Source organism: Lagopus leucura, unplaced genomic scaffold (assembly GCF_019238085.1).
Source record: "Lagopus leucura isolate 7727_CA_CO unplaced genomic scaffold, USGS_WTPT01 Super-Scaffold_100073, whole genome shotgun sequence".
NCBI lineage: Eukaryota > Metazoa > Chordata > Aves > Galliformes > Phasianidae > Lagopus > Lagopus leucura.
Genome location: NW_024962314.1, coordinates 154,623 through 172,210, shown reverse-complemented (window position 1 = coordinate 172,210; position 17,588 = coordinate 154,623). Strand labels below are relative to the sequence as shown.

General features: G+C 54.9%; 2 protein-coding genes across 2 annotated transcripts in view; one reads left to right on the top strand and one right to left on the bottom strand.

Annotated features, from left to right (window-relative positions):
• Window positions 1-885: 885 nt before the first annotated feature.
• On the bottom strand, window positions 886-10,620 carry MYBPH (myosin binding protein H). The gene is made up of 11 exons (XM_042887075.1): window positions 10,016-10,620; window positions 9,686-9,820; window positions 7,970-8,137; window positions 5,312-5,400; window positions 4,176-4,371; window positions 3,704-3,843; window positions 3,431-3,590; window positions 2,849-2,985; window positions 2,222-2,408; window positions 1,508-1,549; window positions 886-1,046 (listed from the first exon to the last, which is right to left on the bottom strand). Exons 1-10 carry the CDS (start codon window positions 10,377-10,379, stop codon window positions 1,539-1,541), a joined length of 1,587 nt encoding a protein of 528 aa, XP_042743009.1. The 5' UTR covers window positions 10,380-10,620; the 3' UTR covers window positions 886-1,046; window positions 1,508-1,538.
• Window positions 10,621-13,916: 3,296 nt separating this feature from the next.
• The window catches only part of DENND2D (DENN domain containing 2D), a 14,143-nt gene continuing 10,471 nt past the window's right edge, over window positions 13,917-17,588 (top strand). The window contains 1 exon segment of the mRNA XM_042887187.1: window positions 13,917-13,952. Coding sequence (XP_042743121.1) covers window positions 13,917-13,952 — 36 coding nt within the window.

Sequence of the window (17,588 nt, the reverse complement as noted above, 5' to 3'; positions counted from 1 at the left end):
TGGACCACAACCTGCACCCTGGTGGCATCACTAGCCCCAGCCACCTCCATGAGCCAGCCTGACCCTGGGCTGGGATAAAAATTAATCCCACGATGCCCTCTGATGGTGGAAAGTGTGGTCTGGTGTGAGCAATGCTGTGATGAACCCTCAGGCTTCAGTCTGGGCACTGGGGGACCTGAGGCAGATGGGCTGCAGGGCTGATGGAGCAAGGGTGGCAGCTTTATCCATAGGTTTGCAGTGCCATGGCTCACCAGGATGTCAGTCTGTGGGTCTGACCCCATGCTGCCTCCTTGCCCCATGTGCCTGTTCCATCAACCCCAGCAGGCTGTGCTGATGGCAGAGTGCTCTGTGCTCCTGACCCCTGCTTAGCAGCTCATTCGCTCACCCTGATGGATCTGTCTGGGTTCTCTGTTAATTACCAACATCTGACCTGAGCTGTCTCACAGATGGAAGTAATGAGGCTGCCTTCCTGCACATGAAGGACGTGTAGCTAATGGGCTGATTCCTCCTCTGTATAATGCATGGGCACAGCCTGTCTGTGTTTGGGTGAGAGGGTAATGGTGTGCTGCTGAATTATGGCAGCCCTGGTGAGGATGAAGAACTTGCACTTGGATGAAGGTATGCCAACATGACTGTGTTGTGATGTTGCTGTTTCTCTTCTTCATTCTCCAGCTGCAGCAGGTAACCCTTCCTTCTCCTCGATGGTTTGGTTCTGCTTTAGCCATCTTCATGTTTTACAAAGCTGATGCTTTCTCAAAAGCTGTCTCCTCCACCCATGGGTGTGTGGAATGCTGTGACACCCTATAGCATCCCTACAGCTCCCTCTCCTCCACCCCAGTGCCCCCCCCCCCCCTGCAGGACACAGTGACTGTTGAGGACCAAAGCTCAGATAGGCTTGTTTTATTGTCACGGATAAAAACACACCTAGAGAGGGCCATGCCATGGCCAGGACAACACGCAGGACCCAGGGGCACTGCTGGGGAGGGGACAGGCCTGCAGGCTGTGACTGGGAGCATCACCACGTGCTGAGCTGCTGCAGCATCCACCTAGGTGAAAGAACAGGATCTGAGTCCTGCCAGCTGCTGGTCGAATGTGAGATGGGAAACCAAATCCCAGCTGTGGCTCCAAGGGATGACAAACACACACAAGTTCCTCCACCCTCATCTGCCCCACAAGGCTCATCTGCAGCCGTTCTGCTCCTCTGTCTCACCCACCTTCATACCTGCCTCCAGCCCCCTATGTGTGTATTCACCCCCGTATCTCCAAGCCCTGACTGTTGTTCATGTGTCTCCCCATTCATGTCCTCTTTTCTCTTGGCCCATTTACAGCCTTCCCTCCTCCCAGCAAAGGGGCAGGTTTCTCCCATCTCTCCCCACCAGCACATCTCCAGCCCTGGGAGGAGGCAGTCCCCAAGCAGGGCTTCATCAGCAGCTGGCAAGGGCCAGTCCAGGATACTCAAGTTGCTCCATCCCCAAAGGATCCACCCTCAGTCCCAGTCCCAACCTACCTCACTCTTCGTCTCAGCCTCCAACCCGTCCTCACTTGGGCACTGTAGGAAAGCATGGGAGATGTAAAGGCCCTGAAATCCCCTCACCTCACTCCCCTATGACATCTAAATGTGCACTGGGCATGACAAATCCTCTCAGTGTGCTCACACCTATGCACAGCATCCCTGTGCACTCACGCTCTGAGAGCTGACACATGCACTGCTTTCTCCCAGACAGTTTGTCCCCATGACACCATGTTCCAGCCTAGGCAATGGTCAGGTGCTTTGTGTCCCCAGCACAAGGACAAGCTTGTCATCAAGGTTTGGGCTCTCTGCTGAGGCAGGGAAATGGGAGCTGGAAAGCCTGGGCAGGATCCTGAGACATAAATCATGGCACCCCAGGTGCAAGTGAAGCAGTTTTGGCACGCATGGCTTGGGGGTGACTTAGGACACAAGTGATGGTGGACGCAGTGAGGAGCAAGTGGCCGTTACAGCCTCTGCCAACATCTCTGCTCCTTTGCATCTACAGACTTTGGTTTCCTGCCCACTTTTTGGCCATGAATGAAAAGCAAGGGATGCTGCAAGACTAAACCCAAGAAGCCAGAGAGCAACCCAATGCCTTTCAGCTCCTCCTCCACCAAAACCCAACAGAAAAGAGGCACAAACTGCACCAATGTGACAGCAGTGGAAAGCAGGCAGGGAGACCTGCTCCTGTCTCTCCTCGGTCAAACTTACTTTTCACATCAAGTTTGCAGTCTACTGAGGCTTCCCCCAAAGGGTTCACAGCTTTGCAGGTGTAGACGCCCGCATCGAAGGGGCTGGGCTTGCGGATTTCCAGGGAGCAGACGCCCTGCTCAATCATTGCTATGTATTTTGGATCTTCCCGTATCTCCATCTTATTTTTCATCCAGATGATTTTGGGCTAGGAGGCAGAAGGGTTTCATTTATTGATTTATTTTTAAAGCAGGGAGAAACATGAGAAATCTAACTGTCCCCAAAATACAGCCATCTCCTTCTGCTTTGCCTTGGTCCTTCCCAGTGCCACTGGCCATGATGGGATCCATTGTCAGAAGCCATTTGTTGAGTTAAAACACCCATTCTGGAGCTCTAACCACCATCCACAGCTCCTCTTTCAGTGTGGAAGAAAACAGGACATGGCTTGAATTGAGACCAACCTCCCCTCCCTGTGCAGAAACGCCCCAACCTGCCCTGCTTTGACTCAGAGGGCAGCTGCAGACCCTATCTCCATTCAGCCCTCATTCGACGTGGCCAGCCATCTCCCAGTACTTCCAGCCACTTTGCAGAGCCCAACTGGCGGCTGCCTGCACACAGAGGCAATGCTGCCCTTGGAGGAGCACTGACCTGAGGGAAGCCCCGGACGGAGCAGAAGAGGTGAGTGCTGTAGCCCCGGGTGGTGGCTCGGTCTGTCAGGGGTTGGGTGAATTTGGGGGGCTCCATCATGTCCCGTTCGGGGATCTTCTGTGGCTGGTAAACAGTTTCTAGGAAATTAATGAAATCAAGGTGAGGCAGAGTTTGGGATCCTTGGTTGACCATCACACGGCCATGTGAGCCCAGCCCCAAGCCTCCCAGAATACTTCTGCTCCCTCACATGAGCTAGACGGCATCTAGAGCGACCCGAGGGCTCGGCCTTCAGCTCAACCAACCCTGTCTATAAATCTCAGCTCATCCAACCATGCCCAGTCCTGGGCTGATGCAGCCTCCTGCCTGTGAGCCAACAAGGTGATTCTGTGCAGAAGGTCAGACCAAGGCCAGGCCCCTCAGAACCTTCTACTTCATCCATCCCAAGGACTGAGAGCCTTGCCCTGCAGGGCTCATCCTGGTGACCAGCCTGGAGGCATCACCAACCCAACCCCAAGGAAGCCCTGTTGGGGACAGGATCCCTCCCTCCCACCCCATCACCCCAAACCACTTCCCCATCCCCACTTGTCTTCTTGATGTGAGCCACCCCAGAAGCAACAGCTGCTGTCTCGCTCAGCCCGCAGGCGTTCTCTGAGAACACACGGAAGGAGTACGTGTTGCCTATGATGAGGTCGGAGATGGTGCAGCTGGTGCGGGTGCAGCGCTCCAGCACTGTGAACCATTTCTGATGGGGGGAAAAACAAAAAAAGAGTGGTTGGAGGCTGCCTAAAGGAAAGAGAACCCAGGTGTGCAGCCCCAGCACTGGGGTACGTGAGGCAAAGGAGTGGCCGGACTCACCCCGCTCTTCTTGTCTGACTTCTGCACCGTGTAGCCCTTTATCTCAGAGTTTCCATTGTCTGCTGGGGGACTCCACTCCAGGGCCACGTTAAAGCCCCACACATCCACCAGCTTCAGGTTCTGGGGGGGACTGGGCCGCTCTGCAATTACAAACACTCACATGGCTGTGTCCTCATTTGCTCCCCACAAATACTAAGCTCTGTCCATCCTCTTCATTTTTAATGTATTTTTACCCTGTTGCAGGACACGAGAGGTGAGGATCTGCTATGGGAATGGGCTGGTAGACATCCTGCAACCCCCACAGTGATTTCCTCATGCAGTGGAAGAAGGACCCCAGGGCCTTGCCCTTGCTTTGCTGCTGTCCCTGTTCCATACCGCCCAGACCAGGAGCTAGCCCCAACCAAAGGGCAGAAATGAGCCCCGGATCCACCTCTCACAGCACAACCCCACAGGTCCCCATCGGTAGCTGTACCAATCACTCGGATATCCAGGATGGCTTTGTCCTCTGCTCCATTTATCCTCACTGCAAGCTGGTATTTCCCCGAGTCACTGCGCTGCGCCGTGCGGATGAAGAAGATGGTGTCCTTCTCTGTGTTGCGGATGTTGACCCGGCTGGTGTCCAGGGGTTGGTTGTCCTTGGTCCAGGTCACCTGGGGCTGCGGCTTTCCCTGGAGGAACCCATGTAGGTAGGTTAGAGCAACTGAAGGACGTGGTCCCAACAGGGTGAGCAGAGCGACTCCACTTCATCCAGGCACAGCCATGGCCTGGATACGCACCATAGAATCATTTGAGTTGGAAGGGACCCTAAGGGTCATCTAGTCCAACTCCCCTGCGGTGAGCAGGCACTCTGCCATCCAGCAGGGCCCAGGGAAGAAACTATAGCGAATCCCCATCACCACCCATCATCCGTCCCTAAAGTCCCCACCCAGCAAATTCATTTGCCTATCAAGAGATTTGCAGACAGAGCCGTGCTCATGTTGCTGAGCTAAGGGTTTGCGTTTGGTATCCATGGCTGATTCACCCCTGGAGCACAGCCAGCACAGGCTCCCAGCTGCCTACAAGACAGGGGTGGACAAGTCCCTCACTGCAGGGACAGCTTTCCGTCTCTTGCTTCCCCCTGCTTGGAGGTGTTTCAGGGGTGGGTTTAATCCACAGCAGATGCTGTAGTGGAGATGCTTTGAGGATGCCACAGACAGCAGGTAATGTTAGCCCAGGAGATGGACTATGGACTCCAGCTCGTCCCACCAGCATCGTTTTCAGTACCTTCTTCACACAGCCCTGGGGCTACCCTGCTCCAAAACAGCCTCCCTCCCTGGGAGGACACCCAGCACTGAGTTTCTGGGTCCACAGCACTGTAAGCCAAGTTCCTGAACAGGAACCACAAGCTGAGACAGCAGCAATACCTAGTTCATGCCCTCATCTGTTTGGGGTTGTCCCAAGGCAGGAACTGGAGAGGAATTCCCACCCTTCTCAGCTCGTAAGACATGGGGACCAGGACAAGCTAACACATAGCAGAATGGGGCATGCTACGTTGGCTAGGAAGGTCACTGGGGAAACCAACCCTGGGTGAACAAATCCAAGGGATTAAACCCCAAATCACCCACATACCTGGAAAGGGATCAGCAGGTTCACAGCCTCCCCAACATGCCTGACATACACCTGCCGCAGCTGGCGAGGTAAGCGGATCCTTGGGAGATCTGGGAACCAGAAAGTCAAACAGTGGGGCCAGGAAATCACAGCTCACAGCCTCATTGCATCTCATAGATGTGGTCAAACATAGGCAAACCCATCCCAGGCATTCTGCTCTTGGACATCAGGATGTCCTCCCCAGAAGCAACTCTTCCCTTTCATCACCAGGTTTTAGTGGGCATGGTGATGATGGGTTAATGGTTGGACCAGATGATCTTAGTGGTCTTTTCTTAATGATTCTACTATTCTGTGATCTCCTGGACCGTGCTTCCTATTGCCAACACTCCAAAATTACTTTCTTGTCCATTGCAATGCAATGGCACCACTACGATAAACCATCTTTATAGCCTGCCAATGGCAATCAGTGTGGGTTAACCAGAAGAGCCCATGTGACAGCAAGCCATGGGCAGCATCTCCTGGTTGGGAACCATTTATGTCCCAGCTCACACAGCAGAATTTCCAGGAACACACAATCCAACTTCCAGCAAGGGCAAGGCTTGGCGGACCTCTTCCTCAGAGGCTCAGGGCTGTCAAGAGGACAAGATGGTGCACAGTTTCTTACAGCAGAGCTACAAAAGCCCAGGCTAGAAAATGGAGGCTGATGTCCCCAAGGGAACATAACAAAGACAAGCAAGAAAACCACTGGAGAATGCAGATGGAGTGCATGCCTCCTTCCCAGGGTGAAAATAGCAGCCGTGTAACTCAACCAGCACGGAGCCAGCAATCCTTCTGGGGAGGCATTGGGTTGACGTGAGCCCCTCATAAAAGAGCTGTGTGTCTCTGCCTGGATTAAACGTGCTGGAGCTCAGCTCTGGGGAGGGGGCTCGTGCAGGGCGACAGCCAGAATTAAACCAGGAGCAGGCGAAGCCTCAACAGCTGTGAGCAGAGAGGGCTGGGAGATGCCCGACGGTCCCAGATGGCCCCGCTGACAGCTGGGGAGGTCTCTGCTTTGTGCACACAGCTGTTGGCTGCAGGAATCCACGTGTTGGTGCTCTGCGTGGGCTCATTCATCCCAGCAGGGCAGAGAAACTGGATTTCCTTGGAGGAACATTAATTCATGGGTGTCTTCTTCAGCTCAGCCAACAGGGCTGGCTGGGACAGTGGCCCAGATAGAGTGTGCATGTGGCTGGGAAGGCATTGCCTTGCCCTAATTCCCTGCAAGATGCTGAATCTTTGGCTGGTTTCTCCCTATCTCTCTCTGCCTCCCAAACCCACTCATCCCACCTGTTCTTAAAATCCCTGCTGCATGTACTGCTGCTATTTAAAGCCCCATCTGACGCTGTATATGTACCAAAGAGGGCTGCAAGATGCAATCCTGAATAAAACAGGGAGGCCAGAATGTGACAGACAGGATGGGGATGAACAGACTCAAGCACCCAATGTGCACCAGCAGCACTGGGGGGACTCGGGAGGGGTCATTTGTTTCTCAGCACAGCCAAAGCAGGCTGTGGTTCAGATGAAATGCAAAAGTTGGCAAGTGCCAATATGCCAATAAAGAGTTTCAGACAGCAAAAGAAAGAAAAAAAAAAGGAAAAGATGTAGAACAGAGCAAGTTGCGAGTGGATCTTCCAGCCCTTTGGGTTTTACTCTCAGCTGGCACACGTGGTTGGGAAAAAGCTGGCAGTGATGACAGCAGAACAGGCAGCATGGTGCAGCATGGGACTGCCAACGGGAAACCTGAGCTGTGCGCCTGGCATCTCAACCCTGTCCCTGTGCCTCGGTTTCCCCAGTTCTGCAAGGAAAATGGGATCTGCAGGTGAACATGGCACCGCTGGCAGACACCTCTGTGATATCTCTGCTTCAGTCCCCAGAGGATTCAGGCAGAGCTCTGGACACAGCACCCAACAAGCTACACGCACAGCCCTACAGGACCCTTTCCAGATGCTTGAAGCCTTCTCCAAGTCCTTTCCTACAAAAAGCTGGCAGTTCCTGCAATAGCTCGTGTTGCCATTAATACTACTTTTAAGCTGATGAAAAAATCTCTGTTCTTTGAGTCACGGGAAAACTTATGCACTAATAATTCCCCAGAAAGGATAAATAAATATATTTCCTGTCAGCTAAATGAAAACCAGCCTTGCAATCATCCATCAACCTCAGCACATTTGCTGCACCCCAGTAGGAATGCGAGTATTGCTAAGCATGGGAGCAAGCCATTCATTAGCGCGTCCAGCGTGATTAGAGTTCCCAATGTCCACACAGCCAGCTCTCGACTTTCCTCAGCTATATAAACAAAGCTGCCTCCGACCCTGCTGCCTAACAGGGATGTGCTGGCACAGCAGAGATGCAAGGAGAGGAGATGCAAGGCCATTTCCCACCCATTGCAATGAAATGGGAGAACGGGGCTCTGTGTTCTGGGTGCGGTTCGCTCCCACCTACAAGATCAGTGCACTGAGGTCAGGAAGCTGCGCCATTCCCATCCCAATCCGGGGGAATTGGGCCCTGTTTTGGAGGATAACATCTCAGTCAAAGGCTGGATTGCAACAGTGAGAGGGCAGAGGATTGGGCTGCAGGGATGAGCTGCGATTTCTTTGCCTGTTGACAAGGCACACGAGGGTACTGCATGGCACGAATTCTTACCAGTGATCTCTCTGATGAGGATTGGCTGCTCCAAGGTAGCTGGGACACTGGTGCCACTGGCACTGATGGCCTTCACCCGCACGTGGACCTTCTCACCAGAGCTAAGGTCCTGGATCTTGTAGCGGGTGGAGAGAAAAGGCTCCTTGTTCACAGCTGTCCAATCCGTACCTGGAACAAACCCAGCAAGGCCCTACAGATGCGGCATGGCCAGATGGATGCACGCCCCCCAGACAGCAAGATCAAACCCCAGGAGGTGAAACAGAGAAGCAACCCTTGGAAGGTTGGAAAGGGTTGGAAAGTTGTGCCTTGGAAAGGCACAAGCAGAAAGATTCATGTCATCAGATGTGGGGCACCTGGCCTCCCCACCCTGCCAAGGAGTGTGGGTTACCAACTGGCAGGTGGTCAACTGTTGTGCAGGAGGCAATTTGCAAGGCGTTAGGCCAACAAACATGGGCTCTGCTGACATTCCAGGTGCATTTCTGGAAGTAGTTAAGATCCTCTGACCACCCTGCCAGCCTATCTTTCAAATCCTGAGGATCCTTTGCTGTGGCTTACCGTGCTCCCCTGCACATCCTCCACATTGGGTAAGGCCTGTCCATCACCTGCCACTGGCATTACTCTACCTTCACTCCAATCTGACCATGTTTTGGCCACCCAGGTTCTTGTACCAGCCCAAATGCAGCAGTCTCAGAGTCCACGTGGCCATCACTGAGTGACTACTCCTCTTCTGCCACTCAGCCAAGGCCAAAGCAAGCTAGGAGAGCATCCAAAACCATGACCTTTGGTGGCTGTTAGCCAGCTTCCTCCAGGAACGCCTGCATCTTTGGACCTCCTCACAGGTCCTGTCAAGCCAGTTACCTCCCCAGCCTCCAGCCCGACAGAAAGCCTCCCCTGGCCAAGCTTGTAGTTTTGCTTGTGTTGATCATGCCTGCCACAAGCTGAACGGCCAAAGGCCACAGGTCAAGTTTCCACGGACCCCCTGGGTCTCTCAAACTGCTCCAGCCTCACCCAGCACCCAGCCCAGCAGCGCCAGCCTCCCCTTGCTGTCCCCACACACCTCATTCGCTCTCACCCCAAGGCCAAGAAGGGCTTCACAAGAGCGCCCAAAACACATCTCACCCACCTCCTTCATTCCACCAACAAGCCATGCAACCGGAGAACCGCAGCTAATTGCTGCCGCCCACCAACCCATCTCCATCCTCTGCATCCATCCTCCTTCCAGGCTCTTTGAGCCCCATGTTCCTGGGGGTGGGCTTGCCTGCTGATACATGCCAGCCTCTCACGCCACCCAGCAGAACACTTTCCCCTCTCGTCCCCCCATCTTATCCCCATTCCTTTAAGCAGACATGGGAGATTTGTGTCTTTATCCTCCCACGGTCTTGTATGCCTGTCCCAGTTCCATAGGTTCATGATCACCAGACCATCCCCCATGGGCCTGCTGCTCCCTCCTCCAGCCTTGAGCTGGATACAGAAGTGACATTAAACCCCTGCAGTCCAGCCCATTGCTAAAGAGACCACCAATAGCTGAAGCCAGCGAGATGACCCTCACCTTTATAGGAAAAAAATATATATACCACTTAAATTAAAGTATCTGGGGCAAAGAAAGGAAAATGGGCTGCACAGAAAGGTGCTGCCAAGTTCCACCCAGCTCCGTCCCACACCTCTGCAGCGCCTTGCCCACTCTCATGCTTACGAGGCAGGAAAGCCCAAGCCTACTTCCATCTTTGCAGATCTCCACCACGTATCCATCCAGGCTCGATTTGCCCGTCTGCTCCGGTGCTTTCCAGGTCAGTGTAACAGAGTTTTCAGTCACTTCTTCCACAGCCAAGGACAAGGGGATGCTGGGCGGCTCTGCAACAAAGCCACGGAGTGAGGGCAGGCTGTGGGCTCTTGGGGAGCAATCAGCCCACCCACCCTACCCCCCCAGCCCTACCCCCCTCCCAAAATATCACCGTTGATCTCATGCTCCAACTTTTCACCCATATGTGTCCCCTTCTCATCTTCACAACTTCCCCTCCCCACTTCACTCTCCAGTCCCCTCCTCACCTTCTTTGGGTTTCTCAGGCTCAGGCTCAGGCTCTGGGGCTGGGGCTTCAGCCGGGGGGGATCCTTCCTCATGGGCTGGAGTCGCTTCAGCCTCATGGGCCGGAGCGTGCTCAGCTGCAGGGGCCGCAGGCTGCTCCGCATCGGGGTGATGCTCGGGGGCTGGGGCTGTTTCAGCAGCAGGGGCTGGGGCATGCTCTTCCTTTGGGGTGTGCGCTGGCTCCTCCTTTGGGGTATGTGCTGGCTCTTCCTTTGGGGTGTGTGCTGGCTCTTCCTTTGGGGTATGTGCCGGCTCTTTCTTTGGGGCTGGTGCTTTCTTCGAGGCTGGTGCTTTCTTTGCAGCAGCTGGAGCCGTTTTGCCAGTCATAGCTGCAAAGCCGAGGGGCTGTTTTGGGGTCTCCGCTCCTGGATCTCTGCTTTCAGTGGGGGTCCCCGCTCCAAACCAAAGGTCTGTCCTCCAGACTTGGGATCTTAGCTCTGAAGCTGGGGTCCCTGATCTGGATCGGGAGCCTCCACTCTGGATCCAATATCTCCACTCTGAAGGGACGGGCTGTGCTGCAGGACGGCTGTGCTGGGAGGGGGGAATCGGGTCACTGAGCCAGGACAGGGGCTGGAGATTTTTATAGGCTTGAGCTGACACTTGTCACCTCCCTGCAAACCAATCTGCCTGCGCAGGCGGGGGCCTCCAGGAATAGCCACCTGGGACCTGCACATTCAGCAGCACGCCCCTACCCCCTCCTATGGGACTGCAACACATGGTCTTGCCCCCCCACTCCCCCCATGCCTGCCTGCACGGGACTGCGCAGGCCAGGGCCAGGTCACCTTTCTTTGGGGACACAACTCCTGTTCCCACACCACCACCACTGTGAGCTTCCCACCCCACCACTGCCATCTCAGTTGTTACCTGCCGGCCCCAAATTCTGTGCTCACCCCACACACCTCATGCCTTGTCCCAGACAAGACCCTCCCTCTCCTGATCTCCGCATTGCTCCCCTGACCCACTTGCCCCCCAGGTCCTTCCTTATTCCCTGCCATCACCTAAGGCCACTCTGCTCCCCAGCTCAGTCCCAGAAACCCAGAAGAGCTGAGGCTGGAAGGCACCTCTTGAGATCATCCAGACCAACCCCTCACCAAAGCAGGGTCACCATGGCAAGATGCTCAGGAGCTTCCCCACTTCTTTGTACCCAGGTCCTCTCCTAGCTCCTACCTGAGCACCCAACCCTTCCCAGTCCCACAGTCAGCACCAGATCCCCTCTCTCCATGTCCTCCCCATCGCTCCTTGGCCTTGATACAGCTGCTTTCCCTATCACAATCCTCAGCACAGCCCCATGGACACCTGCTCTGTGCTTTCCCCAGCCCTGCTGACCCACATTCCTGGAGAACATTGAGCACAGGCCAGCCTTGCAGTGTCTTGCAGCCTTGGCTCTGCACATACAAAGCAGAACTGTGTCCATGGGGTCTGGTCACCCCAGGACTCACATGCAGCCACTTTTCTGCCAACCTCACATTCCAATTTATCCCAAAGGACCACAGTAACCCAAAGCCATGTTATTCTATAGGATATAAACCCACTCACCCCCCTGCCTGTCCTTGTTTCGTTTGCTGCCATATCACGCATGGTATGCTACTAAAAATGCCTCTGTAACCTATGGTCTAATTCCTTAGCCTTCCTCAAATTCGGGTCAACAGAGTGTTTTCTCCTCTCCCCAACTATTTCCCTCCATGGATGCTGTATGGAGGAGATTCTGGGCATTTCTCCAAAGGCTCACAGCTACGTGGTCCCCAGGAAACACCTCCAGACACAAACATCAGGGTCAAGAGAGCACTCAGGGACAGCTGGTACACAGAGCTCTGTGCTCTGACAGATGATGATCTGATGGGAGAGGTTTTCTGGGTGGACCTGGAAGGGCATGGAGCAAAGCAAAACCCCAGGGGCCAGGCTGGTGTTTAATGAGAGGGTAACATCCGAGAAAAGATCTACAGAGCATTGAAGGATGTGTCCCATGGGGAGGAGGACCCTGGGTGGGTAAAGGAGCTGGTGGGAAGAAAAGCGGCCAGGACAACAGTGCTGGTTGTTGGGCCCATTGGGTGCTACTTGGGTGCTGGGTTTGGCCAAGCACAGGGATCCGCTTCTGGGCATGGAAACAGGGACAGCAAGCACTGGTGGCTGCACAAAGGCATTGCCTGATGTCCTCTACACAGCAGAGGGTGGCTGCCAGCCCCCAGGAAGAGTGTGAAGGAGACCTCCCATTTTCTGCCTGCTGTGCTCCTGTAAGGCGAGAAGAAAACTCATCATTGGCCCTGCAAGTCAAAGGGGGATCCAGCAATGTGAGCACAACCCCCAACACCCCACTCCTCTCATTGGCTGCAGAGTCTGCAATCTGCAGCACAACATTCCTGCCCCACGGTCTGTCCATCCTTCTCCACCATCCTTCATTCCCAGGGCAGTAGGATTGGGGAAAACTCCGTTTCTTCAATGCCTTGAGCCACCAAGACTTTGTCCAATCTTTGGCCTCCTCAATCTAAATGAAGGTGGAACGAGACCTCCCAGCACCTCTGCCCAGAGCTGGCCCTCTGAGTGCTGTCTCCATGGGGGACTTCAGCCAACACACGGCCTTGTCATGGCTGGCACACACCTGCTGGCCTTTCCCATCAGCTCACAGGTGGCCATTTTGTGCACCAACTCTGCTTGAAGCCTTCCTTTTTTTCCCCCCAAAATGACTGTGATGTTTAATCTAAACCACAACACTTTGCAAACAGGAATTTTCTTTCGATTGTGTGTCGAGAAAAGCAATTTTAGAAGCTCAGAGAGAAGAATTAAAAAGAAGATCAATACCAAAATTCTGTCTGTAAGGAAATGAGCACTCTGATTTCTATTTCTATTTGTGTGAGTGCAGTTGCAAATTAAACATTTTCCCCTGGAAAGGAACATCAATGCAATTATTCCACTCGCAGTTCTTGATACGAACAAAATCTGAGTTTTTAAGACCTGCTGGGTGACGTTTCCACGTTGTTTGCTCTGTTGACTCACAGGATGACTCATAGGTTAAGAGCAAGTGAATCAACACGGCTTATCACCCAGCCTTATCTGGGCCACGTTACTGTAGTATATTGGCATCTTGTTAATTCTCACATCACCAGCGAAGCCACCATACATTAAATGCACTCAAGCACAGAAACACTGCGTTCCCTTGACGGGGGTCACCAAGGCATCGTGGCTGGTTGCCCAAACCCAAAGTCAAAGGGTTCCCAAAGGGATCAGCCTTGAGGTTTGGTCACTCACCTCAACATCTTCAATTGTGGATGAATGATAGGGAGGGGGAAAGGGGGCCAAGGAGCCACTTCTGCAAAAAAGATGGAGCAGTGTCCCCAGAGGACCCGTGCTTTGTGGGGAGCCAAAGTTAGTGTGCTGGTGGGAGAGTAGGAGAAACCCACTGGTGTGGGAGATGGGGACAAAAGGAGATGTCCGATGGGGACAGTGCTCCACCTCAGTGTATGGCCACCTCCAGTCCTGTCCATGCTGTGTGCACTGGGATTCCATGGAAAACACCCCAACCAATCCAGACAAATGCCCACAGGAGGCGTCCAAAGCCCTTTGGAGCCCAACCCCTCCTTGCAGGGGTTAAGCCAGACCTCCTCAAAACCGTGGCGCTCACACGGAGACCATGCAGCCACCAACCACAGCCACCAGCTCAGGGTCGTGTCATGCCTGCCGTCACTTCCAGGCTCCAGCAGCATTTCCAGGCTGCCCGTCACCACAATATTCACAGCACGCTGAGTCAAGCACCGGGGCAGGCGGCAGGTGGGCTGAGATGCAGACAAGCTTTCCGTCTGGTGCACTGCACGCAAGCAGATGCTTACTTCACCCCACAGCAATGAGCGCAGGCAGGGACTCAGCGGGGACATGGGAGCAACCCCTCCTCTGAAGCCCCCAGGCCAGGTGATGGATGACTTTAAAATGTCCTTATTGTGTGCGCAGAACAGCCAGGCAATCGAGAGACGCATCCAGCACGATTCAGGGTGTCTCTGAGCTCCTACTGGGGTATCAGCTGGGAACGCAAATATGGGTTGTGCTGCCCAGCCCGGTGGATGCTGTAGGATTGTCCCCACGGTGTGATCATGCATCATCTCACACCACCAGCACTGAGCGTCCCTGTGGCTCAATTTGGCACCTGGGGATCACCCACCCCCAGCACCAGCTCACCAAACCATACTGTTGGAGGCTGGAGCTGAAGTCGTTCCACTGGAGCAGCCAGATGCAGGCAGGAAGATACCAACACTTAGCCCTGCTAGCATCAGAGTGTTATTTTTGGGCAGAATTGGGATAACCATCCTCCAAGCTGGCAGGGGAACAGCAAAAGAGAAACCCAAGTGGGGATGCCCAGACTCTGCCCAGTGCCTCACTGGGAGCAGAGCCCAGCTCAGCTTTCCTGGAGGTGGCAGCCTGATGGGGAATGCTGTGTCACAGTGGTGTCAGCAGTGCCACCACTGAGGCAGCCCCATTGCACATCGCAGCCGCGCAGGGCAGGAGCAGCAACCTCCCAGGTCAGCACAGGGAGGCGGAAGCACCTGTGGGCCTTGGCACCCCATAAGTCACCCACGTCCGGCACCCGGAAGCCATGACAAAACCAACGCATTGCTTTGCCTCCCATGGCTTTTTTTCCAACCCTGCCCCACCTCCATGGCTGGCAGCAGGAGCTTACCTATTCCAGGCTGAGCCCATGCCAGCCCTGCTGTCCTCAGCCTGCTGGGGGTCACCTCCACCAAGGGCCAGGGAAGCAGCTGGGGATGCCAATAAGGCTCTGTCACCACCTGCCCTGCCTGGTCTCCCTCTGGGACAGGCTGCAGACAGCATAACCCAGAATCCTGCTTTGCTGAGCTCGGTGCCTGCGGCCCCAGGTAGCATCCAGTGCATCCCAGTTAGCCCAGCCCTGGTGTAAAACACATCCCACCACCAGCTACAGCCTAAGGCACGCACTCACTTGGTCTTCAGCATCCCCTTGCCTCCACCACCTGCCAAACACAACTCTGACATCTCCGGGGCTTCTCCCCCGTCCCTCCTGCAGGATCAGCACTGCAGATTTCCCTCCCCAGCTCCTTGCTCCCATTCACATCTCTCATTTACTTGCCCACCCACACCCCCTTTGGCACAGGTGCCATGTGTGCTGCCCTTGCCCAGGATGCTGTGATGCTGAGAGGAGCAAACCTTGGACAAGGGGCGGCGTATCCTGGATCCCCCCCACCCCAAAGTCTCCCTCTAATCCAGGCACCATCATTCAGGACCTCCCTGCCATGCCCCCTCCCTGCAGGGTTCACAGGATGGGATGGGGGCTATGAGAGGTCAGGTCATGCCCACATTGCCATGACTTGCTCCACATCCCAGGAAGTGGGAAAACAAACCCACTTCAGGATTGTCCAACAGTGGCCCAGCTGCACCCTTCCCTGCTGCCAGCAGAGAGCATCATGGGGACATTTAACCAAGCAGTCCTCACGCTGGGTCCCTGCTAAAACCTCCAGATACTGCTCCAGAATTTGGGAAGATGCCTTTTTTGTCCCCACAGATATGGCCCAAGTCTGTTCTGGATGCTCCATGTGTGCCTGCTGCGAGGAATGGGAAGTGTGGGCACTGCTCCCCATCCTGACCCACCTCTGCTGCCCCTTCCACACCAGGACAGCCCCCTATGACATCCCTGTGCCTTTCCTGGAGGAATCACCACCCCAAAGCACCTCCAGAGCAGCTGGGCCAGGACCTGGGGATCCAGTGTGTGAATGGGGTTTGATCCCTCAACCCAAAACATCGAGAAAGCAGCCATGGCAGAGGGTGCTCCTCCTCCTAGCACATGCTCATGCCAACACAAAGGGACATGTGTGTATTTTTGCAGGGAAATGCCACCACATGCAGCCCCTGTGACCCAGCGAGGGCTGAGCCTGGCAGTGGCTTTTGCTGTGATGGTTTGCTTCCATCTCTCAGGATTTGGAGGTGGCAGAAATCCCAGGGGGGGTCTGTGGACGACATGAGGGTCTCATGCCTCCCCCCCCTCCAAAGCACGGTCCTTCCAAAGGAGGAGGACATCCTAAGTGTTGAATGAACAACGATCCCCACTGCAATGGAATCAGTGCAAAGAGAGCCCACTCCACCCGTGGGCTGGAAACACCCCGGGATCCCACAGCACCCTTCCTCCCCAGCTCCTGCAAAGCCCTCGGGATCCCATGGATGGAGGAATGCCGCAGTAATGTGCAGGGATGTGCAGCACTCCTGCTCAGCTGCCACCAAAGCTGAGAAGCTGATTTAATTTCACAACCTGCAAAGCCCTCGGGGAGGTAAACGTGGCCAGGCCCTGGGCACCAGGGCTGCCTATTTCCTACCCCTGGCTGCATGACTTCAAAACCAACGTGCCCTGCAAAACCTGCAAGCCAGACGTGCACCCACCCCGCCACCTGCATGGGCCAATGCACCCCCGCTGTTCCCTTTCCTGGTACCCACGTCACCTCCTGCTTGCAGGGTGCAGGGAACCCATGTCCTTTGCACCCCAGCACAGGGGGATGGAGGGGGACAGAAGGAGCAGCCAGCAGCTGACATCTGATCCCAGCTGCTCCGGTGTAAACTTAGCATGGCCTTTTGGAAAGTACTTGCTGTGGCAAAACATGCAGTAAATTACTGTCCTGAATGCCAACAATATTTTGAGATTAGCAAATCTTACAGAGCTCCTTGGGTACAAGCTGGGTTTGGGGTTGAGGTTTTCAGCCCTGCCAGCAGAACCGGGGGCTCTCACCACCCGCTGCCCCCCAGGCAGATGGCACTGAGCTGCAAATGTACTTTGGAGGGATATGGGGAGAGGTCTGGGCCAGCACCAGGTGTGGGGCTGCAGGTCTCATGTGGGTACCCCCCCCCCATTGGCTGCCCCAGCACTGCCCCACGTCCTCCAGGGGCTGAGCCATCTTCATGCCCACCTCCATCACCCCACAGCACCCGGCAGCAGGCAGGTGACACAACCATGGTGCTTTGAGGCAGCAAAGCCTGGAGCTTTGAAAAAGCCACTCAGAACCTGCTGCCACCACCTGCCCCCACTCCAGCCATGGGTTCCTCCAGCTCAGCTGAAGGCTAATTCCCCCCCACAGCCGTGGGGTAATGAGGAGGGAGAAGTGCAGAAAAAGAGGCAGTGAGCACCTGGGGGTTAAACCAGGTGCATCCAGGTGGAAAGCCATTGCATGCTGCAATTAACCCCTGAAACACCCCCAGTGCCAAACAGCCCAAAGGTGGTGTTTTAACCCGTGATCAGCTCCTGGCTCAGCACAGGGCAGCTGGGGAATCTCTCCTGCTACACCTGAGGCTGTGCAGCTCAGCCCTTTCCATCTATGGGTGCCTGCATGCAGCCCGGCCATGGAGCTGTAAGCTGAGACGACTCTGCACCTCCTGACCATCAAACTGCCCCTGAAAGGAGCGGATTCCCTGCACTATATTTGCAGGAGGCTGCAGCTCAGCACCAGTCCTGCCCCAGCTCCTCTGCTAATCAACCCCTCCAAGGAGTCCCAAGGGCAGATTGAAATGCTTGGGGTTAAATCTGTCTCACTTGCA